This window comes from Colius striatus, chromosome 2 (genome assembly GCF_028858725.1).
Source record: "Colius striatus isolate bColStr4 chromosome 2, bColStr4.1.hap1, whole genome shotgun sequence".
Taxonomy (NCBI): Eukaryota; Metazoa; Chordata; class Aves; order Coliiformes; family Coliidae; genus Colius; species Colius striatus.
Window position 1 is genome coordinate 49,705,182 of NC_084760.1, and position 13,586 is coordinate 49,718,767.

General features: G+C 36.7%; 1 protein-coding gene across 1 annotated transcript in view; it reads right to left on the bottom strand.

The window, feature by feature from the left end:
* Positions 1-13,586, bottom strand: part of WASF1 (WASP family member 1) — a 101,871-nt gene that overhangs the window by 21,704 nt on the left and 66,581 nt on the right. Inside the window, exon 2 of the mRNA XM_061990664.1 lies at positions 8,956-9,116. Coding sequence (XP_061846648.1) covers positions 8,956-9,088 — 133 coding nt within the window. The 5' untranslated portion in view covers positions 9,089-9,116. The remainder of the gene's footprint in view (positions 1-8,955; positions 9,117-13,586) is intronic.

The window sequence follows — 13,586 nt, forward strand, 5'->3', positions numbered from 1 at the left end:
ATTCTCACTCCTCTGGCTGCTGTTGTGCAGCAGTATTTGTCCTCTCTTCTCAGATATGTTATCAGTTATCACTGTCACTGATAGGCTTGGCCTTGGCCAGTGGTGAGTCTGTCTTGGAGCTGTCTGGCATTGGCTCTATCTGTCACAGAGGAAGCTTCTAGCAACTTCTCACAGAAGCCACCCCTGCAGGTCCCCTGCCACCAAAACCTTGCCACTCAATACATTTCTGAAACGTTTACAAGTATACGGATGAAGAGTTATCATCTGGTTAGACTTCCAAGACAGTATTGAAAGGCCCTAATCAAAGCTTTTTAGGAATACTTAACAGCCACGTCATTAATAAAAAAGACATGTCATGGATAACTAATTCCTCAAAAGGTACAAAACAGAGGATAGGTGTAAATAACTTGTCTTCACAGTTGAGAAAGATGAGTTTTCATGGTTTTCTATACTGGGACCTGTGCTATTCAAGATATCTGTAAATGACCTGAAAAAAACAATGAGATTACAGTTTGCCAAGAATACTAAGTCATGCAAACCAAACACACTGAACATTAATAAATACACAGAAACACCAGCAGGTTGAAGAGGCTTCCACGTTGAAAAAGAGTTGGAGGCTGAGAGATTAGTAGGAGTACTGTACATGCTTGCCTTGCTCTTATTCTTGGAGCATCTGCTATTAGCTACAGTGAGAAGCAGATCAAAGGTGTAGCCATTCTGAGAACCTTTATTTTTAAGCACCAGGCAACAGTAAAATAGAGATGGACAGTTAATAAAGTCTATTTAGCTGGCAACTCACCTAACATAAGACTTTCTAATATATGTCTTGAAAATCTGAAATGTTTAGGTTCTTTAACCTGTATCTGAAGCAAGGGAAATTGCTTAAAAATGTGATTCACTAAGAGCAAGATTACTAAATCTTAATATACATTTCCTAAAAAATTAATGTATTTCAGATAACATATTCAGATATATTATGTTATTTAATTGGACAACTCACATAATACTCAGACATGTAAATTTAAAATAAAACGAAGTGTAAAATTGCATACATAAAATAAAACATAAATTGCAGGGCTCTAAAATCCAACAGCTTCCCTGTTAGAGGTGTATTTTAAGGCTACAGTTTGTTTTATGTATAGCATTTCATCAAGTTTACAATTAATCTACCTCGTTAATGAGCTCCAATTGCAAATGATCTGTCTCAAAAATCTTTTCATTATGTTGCATAGAGCCACAAACATATTGCATGGAATAATTAGCCTAAGTTTATTAAAATTAATCCTCAAATGGGAAATACATTAAAAACAACCTGTCATATTGGAAGTGGTGTGCCAACCTCAATGTCTCTACCTACGTGTCTATTGACAGTCTCTTTATTTAGCTTGAAGTGTATTTCACTAAATGCTTTTTCAGGCATAGTGTTTGCTTTTAGTGACATGTACAACCTTCCTTCAAAAGAATACTATGTGTGAACGTATACATGTATACAACATTTATAATCTGGTATTTCTTTATGTTGCTCTGTGTATATTCCCTATGAACATATCTTTGTTTTTGAATAGATTACAAAACATACTATTACAAGTGATAACACCAATCAAAGTGTCACAAAGACTCAAATAAATTAAACAAAAACTTATGAGAAAAAAATTACACGAGTAAACAAAGCTGATCTCATTGCACTCAATTTATAGGTAATATGTCAGAAGAGTAAGGAATCCAAATTAATTCCATTATATAGAACAGTCCAGAGCATTTTCAACACTTTAGAAAATTTACATCATTATGGGACTGCTTGATGAAAAACTCCACTCCTGTTTCATTCAGTACCATAAAGAGAATGACAGATGACTACGAGAATGAAAATAATAACGCCTTAGGATCTTGGTCACAGCTGGATACATAAGACCAGATTAGAACAATCACTGATCTTGTTTGCCTAGTAAATGACAATATAGACTTCTGCAAATAAATGATTTCAACTTCTGTGTAAAGCTTATTTTACTATAATTGGCCAGAAATATACCAAAATTTATCCTTTTTGAAAAGGTCAGTCACGTTCCCTCCAATATTACTGGCTGTTCTTCTCAGTCCGTCATACTGGCATTTATTTTTATTAACAGAGCACAAGTTTTCTTCATTTAATTATTTAATCTTTATTAATGAATGTAGTATTCACCTTATTCTTTTCATAACTTTCTGTCTTGGCTCAAAGGTCTCTGTTCACAATTAACCCTTCAGTAAGAAAGAGAGACAGGAACGGAGCTCCCTCTGGTGTCAGTCAATGTCATTTTTTCTGATAGCAACATAAAATGTCTTGGAAGCAATGTGTTTGTTTTCCTTCCTCCTTCCAAGAACATGTGTGTGTGTTTTCACGGCCTTTTTTTGAACAATTATTTTCCTGACATTTAAAACAGATCTATGAGTTGAAAACAGAATGATAGCTAGTAGCTACTAGTTGAAAATATAATAAAAATACTGCTCACTGCCTTCCTCTTTTTTAAGATTAAAACATTTTAAACCACCAAAGCATTTATCATTCTCTCTTGTTCATTACCATAGCAGTAAGTGTCCATAGCAGTAAGTGTTCAATGGCTTATAAAATCTGAAAAAACAACTGACTGATTTTATGGTTCTCTTCTTTCACCATTTGTTTCTCTTAATTAATTTACCTCTTGATTTTTCTCCATAAGTTCTTAAACTTTTGTCCAGCATTGGCTTCTGTGCACAAACAAATCACTTCTAACTATCCAATGCACTAATACAATATGAAGGGATACTAAGGTAAATGTTATTTTTGTCTTATTCTGGGGGACTGGGTATGTATCGGATGAACCAAAGCCAAGTACAACCACCACATAAGGTTCTAAATCTTATTTCAGGTTAATTAAACAAAGTGTGACAAAGAGAAATCTTTTAAGTCTAACACATTGTGTTGTAGAATTTCTTAGAACCACACTAAGGCTGCAGGATCAGGATTCTCTATGCTCCATCCGTAAATAAACCTTAAGGAAAGGGCATTTAATTAATTAACCATTTTAAAACACAAGATTACTGTTACCATCAGATTTAGTTACAGGTTCTCAGACAAGGAGTAGAACATGAGTCCTGAAACAGGTCTTGTTGAAGAAGCCACTTCTTTACTATTCTTTTGCATTTTAAAAGAAAAAGAGTTCCAAACCCTTCAGTTGCATCTAAACTTGAAACAGCATCCCGTAGATCAGTGATGGTATCAGTAGCCTCTAGGAACCATAGTCTAAATTTTAAGCAGCAATCGGAATAAATAAACTGAGTACCTAAAGTGCTCAATGACATAAAACAGCATCACTTTTGGAAATTCCAGAGGATGACTGGTAAATCTCAGGCCAAAGCAAGATGTTGATTGTCACATAATTTAACATATCCATGGCCTGTTGATTCAGCTTCAGACCTTCACTACATTATTTGATTATTTAGCAAAAATTCAGGCATATCTGAGTTTCACTTGAAACCCTAGTCTTGTTTCTCATCAGCTAGCTCGGTGACTAGGGGATAGACTAAAAGCCAGGAGACTGAAACTATGTCCCAAGCTCAGAGATAAGAATCTTGGTAGAATCTTTGCAAACTTTAGTGGCTATGGCTGAGCAAGATCTGAGAAAATTATATACTATATATAGTTCAGCAATTCTAGCTAGGAATTGATCATTATGAAGGTCTAACGGCAGTCCACAAGGACTGGATGTAAGGATTATTACAGTAATATCAGAGTAATGAAGAGACAACTTGACTTATTTAGTCAGCATAATCGAACCAGACATTTATCAGGCAACCTGACCAGAGTATAACGAGCATCAAATAAACAATTAGAGGACATCTCTGGAGCAGGTCTGATGCTTCTTGTTGACATCCAAGAAGAACAAGTCAGCCTTCAAAAATCTCCAGTTATGGAAGTCTCAGATAAATTATTTCTCCCACTGAGGACATCATCAGGTAAACTGGCTGAGATTATCCATTAGGTATCCAGAAATAATCTGTGAAAGAGACTGCTCAAAGCTGAACGTGACATTGAAGGCATCAGTCCTAAAGATCATTTCCTGGGGAAATGGTGCTTTTCCTTTCCTTTTTTAACATCATCCGAATTCACTGCTCCACGTAGGCATGGAATTAAGGTCAGGTGGGACTTTTGTCCTCTAATGTATGGTTGTTTTCAGTGAGGAATTACTGACCATTTCCTCACCCCCTCATTATCATTCAAGGTAGACACAAAACAGCATCACATTGTCAATACTGCCACTGCTGGGGAGATGATATAATGACATTAAAGTCCACTCCATGTACCTAAGAACACTTTCTCTGGTGTTCCCTGGCAAGCATAGCAATAATGAAGAAAGTGAGGTGATTAATGAAGAAAATTCACAGAAAATAATCAATACACTTGTGATCACAGTGAGAAAAAGAATTCTCAGGGCAAGACCTGTCATAGGGATTCTCCTAGTTCTGGAATACTGGTTGAAGCTTTAGCTGAAGATTTCCAGAGATCTGCCTCCAATCATACAACATGCAGAGGGGCCTCACCATGTGCTGAAGATGTCGTCCTGAGAGGACGAAGAGAAAGAGGTAGGTATCTGAGCTGATCAGGCCTGGTTCTAAAGACTAGTTGCAGTCCAGATACTTTGCTGCTAAATATTTTTAGAGAAAAACTTCCCACTATTGAATGTTAACACCTTAAGCCATGGCAAACTGAAGGTTTTCTTGAGGTATGGAAATGTCTCTCACAACATAAGCAGTGTTTAAAACCCTCTAGGGGATGGTATGGTAATCAAAACATAAGGAAAAAAAAGTTAAAAGCATCTAAGAGAGAAAAAAAGGGAAAAAATAATATGCCTGAAGGTCAGGGTTTCACTCCTGAAAACTAACAAGTAAGGGATGAGGAAAAGAAATAACTAACTAGGAGAATGTGGTAAAAACAGCAAATGGTAAAAAGCAAAGACATAAGGAAGAGAAAGGCTACTGAAGGTTCAATATTCATTGAAAAATATTTTCACTAACATAAAAGGCACTCCAGCTTAGCAAACAGTTATGCAGCATAATATTTCTTTATACAGAGGCAGAAAAAAAAAAAGGAAATGACAACCTGATATGATTGAACGAAAGTTCTGGTCTGAATGTCTGCCATATAATTATTTATTAAAGGAATATACTCCAAAAGATAAATGCTCTCTTCTCCAGATGGAGGTGTGAGAGGCCAGGGCCAAGAATAAACCCTATCAGTTAGGTTTTTTATGTAGTATTGAGATTCTGGATACAAGGAACAGCTGAATAAAAGGAAAAACAAGATTGGTCAGTAGCTGTGAACACAATGAGGAGGTTACATGCACACAAGAGAACCATTTATCCATCTTCTAACAATGGCACAGCTGCACAGTGCTTTCAGCTGTGTTTCACATATGCTGGAATGCTACAGCCTGACACACACCAATGTACACCAACTCTGTCAGTGCTGGAGTGTAAATGTATCTGCAATATTGCTGAAAAAAATAGATAGGCACTTCTCCAAAGCAGATACAGTCAGAAAGCAAGAAATACAAGGAAGAATGACTAGGAAACTAAAACAGCTGTTGCTGTTGTCCAGAGAGTTTCTGTTGCCACAATGCTAAGAAAAGCTGTCAGAAGACAGATCCTTTTATGAAGTTAGAGAAGACTAGGAATAGGCAGGGGAAAAAAATTACTTACTGGCAATTTTGGATGTTGTATCAAGACAGACTGATGTGTTTTCATGCTCCAGGGAGAAAGGCAAGGACTATCATTCAAATCAGAAATAAATATTTTACCTTTTCATCTCTGCATTTTTTAAAGGTCAAAAAAATTTCTCAAACAGAACAATTAAAAGCAACACATCAAACAAACTATGACAGCATTGAACATTTGTATAGAGACACAGAGCAGCTATTGCTGACATATTGATGTAAAGCTCTTTTCATTTTATGTTAAATCACAGGAAAATAGAATTCCTGTCATTTAATGGGCATTGTTTCTGCATGCATGTCCTACTTACACATAGTACCCAAGTTCATAGAAATACAGTCCTGCTCAGGTCAAAGAGACCTCCAGAGGCCACCCAGTTCAACACCCTGCTCAAAGCAGATCCAATTAGATCTTGTTGTTTCTTTAATCCAGTTGAGTTATTAATATCTCCAAGAAATGAGATCTAACAACACTCATGACAAAACTCTACACTTTTCGTTTTTCAAAATAATGGGTTTTGGTATAATTTGAAGTACTGGAGGCTCTAATTCCATCACATCACTCTCTGTCCGTATCATATCAGACAAAAGGTTAAGAACGGTTGGTCCTGAGAGTCATAGTGGCAAGAGATTAGTTCTCTATTTGAGGGCTGGTAACTGAAAATTCTTAGAGGCAGAAATGACTAAGTGCTAATTAGGTCAAAGACCATTCATTTAAATTTGCATAGCTTTATCTTCAAAAGCAAAAGCTGCTTAGCTTAAAGAAAATGAAACCCTACCAGAACACTCAGTTTTCATTCTCAAAGTGAAGCCTCCATTTGCCTATAACTTAAAGGCTGATTCTCAAACATACACATTATCCACAGAAAGCAAAAAGGGTAGAACTGCAGAGAAGCTGGTTGCCATGGGACTGCTGCAAAACCATGCCTGCTGGCTGTGATTCACAGGCAACTACTAAAATTTATCTGCATGTCGGCAGGCCCTGCTGTATGCCTCTAACAGTGACACACCAAGTGAAGACCAGCTATTTGGGTTTAAGCATGAGACAAAATTTCTACGCTAGTACTCCCAGATATTTTTGAATTGGTATTGCTACTAGCACAAACGGGCAAAAAAGCTAAAGGAACTCTGGAATATAATTCGTTCACAACTACTCACACTTTTATAAAACAATCTCTTTTTATAGAGTAATCCTTAATGTTGATGAGAAATATGTATTATTTTGCAAAATATGTTCCATTTAATTGTAGGGAAAAAAAGTGTTTTGTTGAGAATAGACACAGTATAAACCAAAAACTTACTCTGGTTGGTATAAACATTGCCCATAGAAAACCTGCAAACACCATGATGCTATTTGGAGGGAAGAACAAAAGATTGATGTAAAAAGTTCTGCTCATTTGTGTCTCATTTACAAAAAAAAATCCGAGTGACATATTCTGGGCTTTCTTTTGCAGCAAGTGCATTTTCCCTCCTCTTCTATCTTCCTTGTCCTTTCCAACATTGTATGCCTTTTTGGACACTAGTGAGTCACAACTTCATGACAGAAACTCTCTCAAGCAAAAGCAGTTAATTTAAGTGTGCATCCTATGTATGCATACTTCACGTAGAACCACATTCCTTTCAGAAAAGAGTTTAGATAAGTATGGTTACATTCCCTTCAAAGTATTTCTCCAACTGTGCTATACATTAGGTATATTATGGCACTGTTACATTAGGTAACAAATGTGAAAGCATTTAAATAGATATTCTTCAATACTGTTTTACTCCCTTAATTGACCTCTTTCCGTCTGGTATTGCTTCGTCCTGATGTCCTCCTGAGCAGTTGTATACACAACATCAGGTGTAAGATCTGTATACCAAGAAAACATAGCAAGGGCAGCTGGATCTCAATAGGTAACTACTGAGACCATGATGCTGAGTTAGAGGTTGATGTTCTTTAAAGTTGAAAAAACAAGGGAATTTTTTTCTTTTTTTAAAAGCCAAATGAAAGCTCCAAATGATAACATCAAATGTAAACTTGGTATGCCACCTATGAAAGGAAATTCCCCTAGATGGAGTACATAAACAAATAATAATTTTTAAAACAAATAAAAAAAATTAATACAATATTACTAAGAGTGGCTTGGAAGGGGAGGACAGTACATGAGCAGCTAGTCTGAGAAGGGCTTTGAATAAAGCAAGACCACAGATGGTGATAATATACTGCATCCTAATCTGATATACTCTTGATTCACTGAAAAGAATTAAAATAGCTATTTTCCTTGCTTTTGCAGCAGCTATTCTAATAGTGTTCATATTTATGTGCTGTAAGCATTCCTGTCTCGATTGTATAACTCATTGTCCTCAATTAGAGTCTTCAACCTAATAGAACCCTAAAAGCTTTGAAAAGCTGCCAAAACAGTCACCAGACAGTATACTATCAAACTAATAACTAAATTAAACTAATTAACAAATTAGGCTACATTGCCTATGACCCTAAGACACTGATGGAGCTGAAAGGCTTTTCACATTGAAGATGTATATGCATGCACATTTTAATATTTAATGTGTTGGTGTCTTACTAACATCCTAGCAGTTAAAAACCACCTGTACTATTGAAAACTCAAAATGTTCATCTGACAACTTTCAGAAGTTGCCGTAACTTAAAGATAAAACAACCCAGAAACCAGTCTTTTCAGAAAAACTCCTTTAGAATTGTAGAGCTTGAAAAGCATTCACTCATCTCAAATGCACTGAAGGAAAAACTGTTGACAGAAGGGAGAAGGAAGGAACACCTTTAGCTGTTTAAAGTACTATGAAATAATTACATTTCTGGGTTTATTATTTAAAAGGCAACTACCTTTTTTTTTTCCCCTCAATAACCACAGCATGACCAAGGGGTTTAAGTTAAGAGAATTAAGCAGCCAGTGATATATTCCTCAGTATGTTATATTCCCTACTCAAGAATTGCTCTAAGGTTAGCAATTACTGGCTTCATTAACTACCAGATATCTTTTTCTGTCATGTTCCACTGGTAACAGAAATATATGGCTGAACAGTTTTAAGACGTGTTGCTGGAAAAATTCCTAGCCTGCTTTCTGAGAAGTCCATGTTAGTCACTAGCCACAAACAGAGTAAACTCAAGGCTCAGCCACAATTTTCCACTGAGAATTTGAAACAGTGTTCCTACTTGAACCACAAAAATAGTGAATATAAAATACATTAGTTCTAAATAGGACAATGTACTTACTTAGGCTACTTAGTTGTCTGATTATATTTGCCAAGGAGATATTGGTGACACATTCCAATTCATTCTTGATACCTCTGGGCAGAGCTGTATGGCACAGGTGCCTGGGGTCTATGTTCCTTTTTACCAGCGGCATGTTGAAATGTACCAGAGGACCAGCAAACCTGTAAAGAAAGGAAACAAAATACTGTTACAAATTCAATCATATTTTAAATTCAGCCTATATCTAAAGTTAAATTGACTGATCCTAACAAGACAAAAATACCCCCATAGTACTGAGGGAATTCATTGCTCTGAGTACATAAATCTGTTATTCTTCGGCCAATGAAAGACTATTTCATTCTCTCTCTTTAAACCTTTAACTGACTCAGATGCCAGAGAAGTGACAAATAATTTTTTACAGTTCATGCTTTTTCCTTTTTTCCCCTGAGAAAAAAGACAAGAAAATCTTTGCAGCACAAAAACAGTAAAAAATGAGTTCCATCTTGATTAACTACTTCTTTATTCAGGCCAGGCGAAGTCCAAGGATAAATTCTCTTTATTACGAGGTCAAAGTCAAACTAGTTGTCTATTCCATCTGAAAGGTAGATATAATCCATTTATCATAACAATGAATAAAGTCATGTTACTAGCAGGAGTCACCCTTCTAGTCTAAACATCACCAAATCAAGGTAAGAAAAGAGAAGATGTTCCCCTTCTGCCAACACTGCTACTAGCAATAAATACAGCTAAGCACGCACTTTCCAAATGCAGAAGTCTCAGGACACTTTGTAGCACAAAGTTCTCCTTTACTCAGAAATCCTACCTCTTCACAAGTTTCCAAATCCACATACGTTAAATTAATCTTTGTTAGTTCTGCTGACAGCATAAGAATCATCACGGCCTGTGAATCCCAGGCTTATAATTTTCTATACCCACAGCACTGATGGGAAGGAGCTTCCTAGGGGGCAAGTTACATCTCTCGTCTTATTAGTGCTGCTTATTAAAATCCATCTACTGAAACTTTCCTTTGTGAAAAATGGATACCCTAAAAATCTGTAATCTTTCTATCACTTGTCATGTAAAACTCTGAATGACCAGTGCAAAACTAAGGTTTGATAAACACGTAATGGATACACTTGGTAATGGTGTCACTTAGTGTCCTTTCTCTTTGCAGAAGAGATTACACTTTCTCCAGACAGAAAGGCAGTTTTTCACAATGCAAGCTGCAGTCCTAGTCCCTCAACCAGACAATCTGCCACAGCTTAATCTGTCCTCTTAGAAACTTTATCCCAAAATGCTCAGGATACAGCTACGGCTTCATGTTTCATCACAGAATGCACCTTCCCTACAGTATATATTTAGCCACTGTTACCTTTACCTGGTCAAACAGGAGATATAAGAGTACATAAGGCCATGGTGGTAAAGCTGAACTTTTGATATTTGGTGACCTAGATTGGCATAGGGAATTAAAAGAGTCACAGATGACTGTAATGGAGTATTTTTCTCTCAGACTGTTTAGATTTCTCCTTGCCACTTCTCCTGAGAATATATTCTTCCACTAAAGCCAGGGCTCACAGACCAGATCAAGCCAGGATCTGATTAGACTTCATTCATGGCACTTTAACACCATGTCTACTGCCCTTATTTACTTGAGAGAACAACAAAAAATGTTTCATACTTTTGAGGGATAAGAACTAATGAAAATATTCTAGTCACTGGCTTAAGGGAAAGATTGTACAGTTCTTAAAATTTTGTAACTCAGTTTCTCAAAATTAACAGTAAAAGTTATGGAAGAGTACATAGGGTAGGGATAAATTATAAGAACTGATTTTTATTTTCTAGAAATATCGCAAATCTTTCAAGTTCCTAAATACATTGAGTACTAAAAAGCTAGCGGCTACATTCAAGTGAAATGAAATTAAAAGTGCTAGTCTGAATAGTCACAGACAGAAGTAATGAAAAAGCACTTATAATTAATGTGAGACTTTATACCTGCTGGTACAAGACACAGGTGTAGCATGATGCAAGAGAGACAAAATGAGCCTCATCAGCATTCTGTTGTCTTAGGAATGTGCAGCCCCTTTCCCCCCAGTGGCAAGACCCTGAAGAAACCTGCAACTACAGGTTCGTTATGGTGGTTCCTCAATAGAAAATAAAGGAACCATTTTGTCACTGTCAAAGCAACACAACAAATGATACATGAGCAAATGTTCTACAGAAGCAATTAAATATTAATTCCAGAGTTAAGCTGTTTCTTGATTACTGCTTTAATGACATTGTTGTATAAACAGCACAGTAGGCAAGTCTTTTAAAAAGAGGTTCAACCAAGTATATAAAAAAAGAAGCTGGAGGAGTCCTTATTTCTATCTATGTAACATAGATCTGTGTTAAGAAGCTAATAAATAAATAAATAAATAGCATGAAAGCAGTCGATGTTTAGTGCACTTTTTATCTTATATAATCAAGCATTAGTAGGTGATGATACTGTTCTCCCATATATACCTTACAAAGCTTCAGATCCTCAAGTGACAAAAAATGTCTATAATAGCAATAATAATAATTAAACAAAATCTTAAAAGTAATTCCAGCCAACTGTTAGCTACACTTTAAGTAACAACATTTGAGTATGTACTGCCCTTTACCAGTGTAATCTGTCTCTAGGATAGCACACTTAACAAAATAGCAGAAAAGATGCAGTATTGGCCCAAACATTTTTTCCAACAAGCACAAAAAGATGCTGCACAAGTAGAGATTAAGCCAGAACTCACTGGACCTCAAATATACAACTCTGAACCCATTTAAGTCAATGGAAATTTTCTTGTTTTAATCTCTCTAGAATTTGCAGAAAAATTACATTCCTAATTTTTTTTTGTCAAAATTCCACAAATACCACTTTCTAATACCTGAATAACACAGTTATTCAGAGTAGCTGTCCTGATCAAAGACATAGTATAACAAGAAGAAGTAGCAAGGGGGAAAGTAAGTACTGCAAAAGGCATAGTTTTAAGAATAAACTTGAGAGGGAAATAACATAAGCTATAACTGACATCTTCCAAATTATGCATCACGTTTGAAAACCATGCAAACCTTGAAGAGATTATTTCCTTGTTTCCCACACAATCAAAAACAAGGAGGCAACGAAGGAAAATATCACTCAAACACGCTTAAAACAAAGGAAAAGGCATTTGACACAATGTTTCATAAATCATGGAACTCATTGCCACAGAATACTCTATACAAGAAAAGTACCTGCTGGTAATTTGTCCACTACTGACCACATATTCTTTGCAGTCTCGATGTTTCCTCCCCAGTCGTATTTAGTGATCCCAGCACAGGGAGCCCCAGGTGTACAAAAGCAAGCAGAACTTTACGGTACCCAAACAATTTCTTTGCTCCTATAAAAGATGTTTTCCTAATGCTGTTCTTATTAAGAAAGCTGAAAAATTATGAAATCACTGTATTACACAGCTTTAGAGCTGTGAAAGAGGAAAAAAAAAGCCCCCAAAAAGGCATTGTTGCAATCTAGTACATCCTTTAGGTTAAAAGCAAAAAAACACACAAAACCCCACATCCCATTCCCAAACCATACATTACTCAAGTCACTCAGGCAGCAACGCAAAAATTCATTCCTAGATAACAAAATTCTGTTATCACATTGCTCCAAAGTAAGTCCTGTAAACTGTTCATAAGCCCTGCCAGACAGAAGAGAAAAGCAGCTTGTCAGTGCCTAAGAGGATCCCTAGGCTGAAAGGTTACATGACACCTCCTCAGAGGCTTAAACTCTCTGAGATCGCTCCCTCCCCTCAGCCCAACTGCTCCCCAGCTCAAACTCAGGGAAGAGAAAACAACCCTCAAACACAAGTGCCTTGTCTTCCCTATTGTCCCATACAAATCTTTGAGGCAATTCTTAAGAAGTGGCACCAGTTAACTGGAAGTGCCTTACTCTATGGTGATCTTAAACTGAAACTCCTCTTTACAAAAAAGATGCCAATCTCTTGCAGAGCCACAATTTAAAACTCTCCTCCCTGACTTCCTATGCATCCTTTAAAGCACTCAGAATCCACTTGAGAAGCCAACTGAAATCTTCTTTACCAACTCCTTTGCTACTTCAGTTGCACAATGGCTGGCACAACCCCCACATATGCTGCAAGTATGGGTATAGAATACGAATGTGTGTACATAAAAACTGTCTAACATTATTAATCTGTCATGCTTTTATACATGATTTTTTAGGAATTAGGTAAAATGCTCCAGTTGATTTTCAATTAATTTCTAATACTTAAATAACTGCAGAACAATGGCACTAATGAAAGTTATTATCTTTTTAAAAGAACAGCCTTAATGATATTCAACTGCACTTCTTTTCAAAAGGCAAGTTGTTTAGTGTGCTGCACACAATCCACTTCAGCTATCAGGAGTCTTATGGGTGGCACTCTTCCACCTCACTCTTCTAAAACACTACTGGCAGAAGATGAGAAGCCTGCTCTGAGGGTACGTGCCCCCATGTCCACATCACAACTCCACAGAAGCAGCATTGCTCCTACCCATGGCTCACATCAGGATGATTTCACCCGCTGCCAGTGCCATGAGAAGACCTTGGCGAGCACTGGTGTAGGAAATGACTAGTGTTTTCCCTTCAACACACTCCTGAA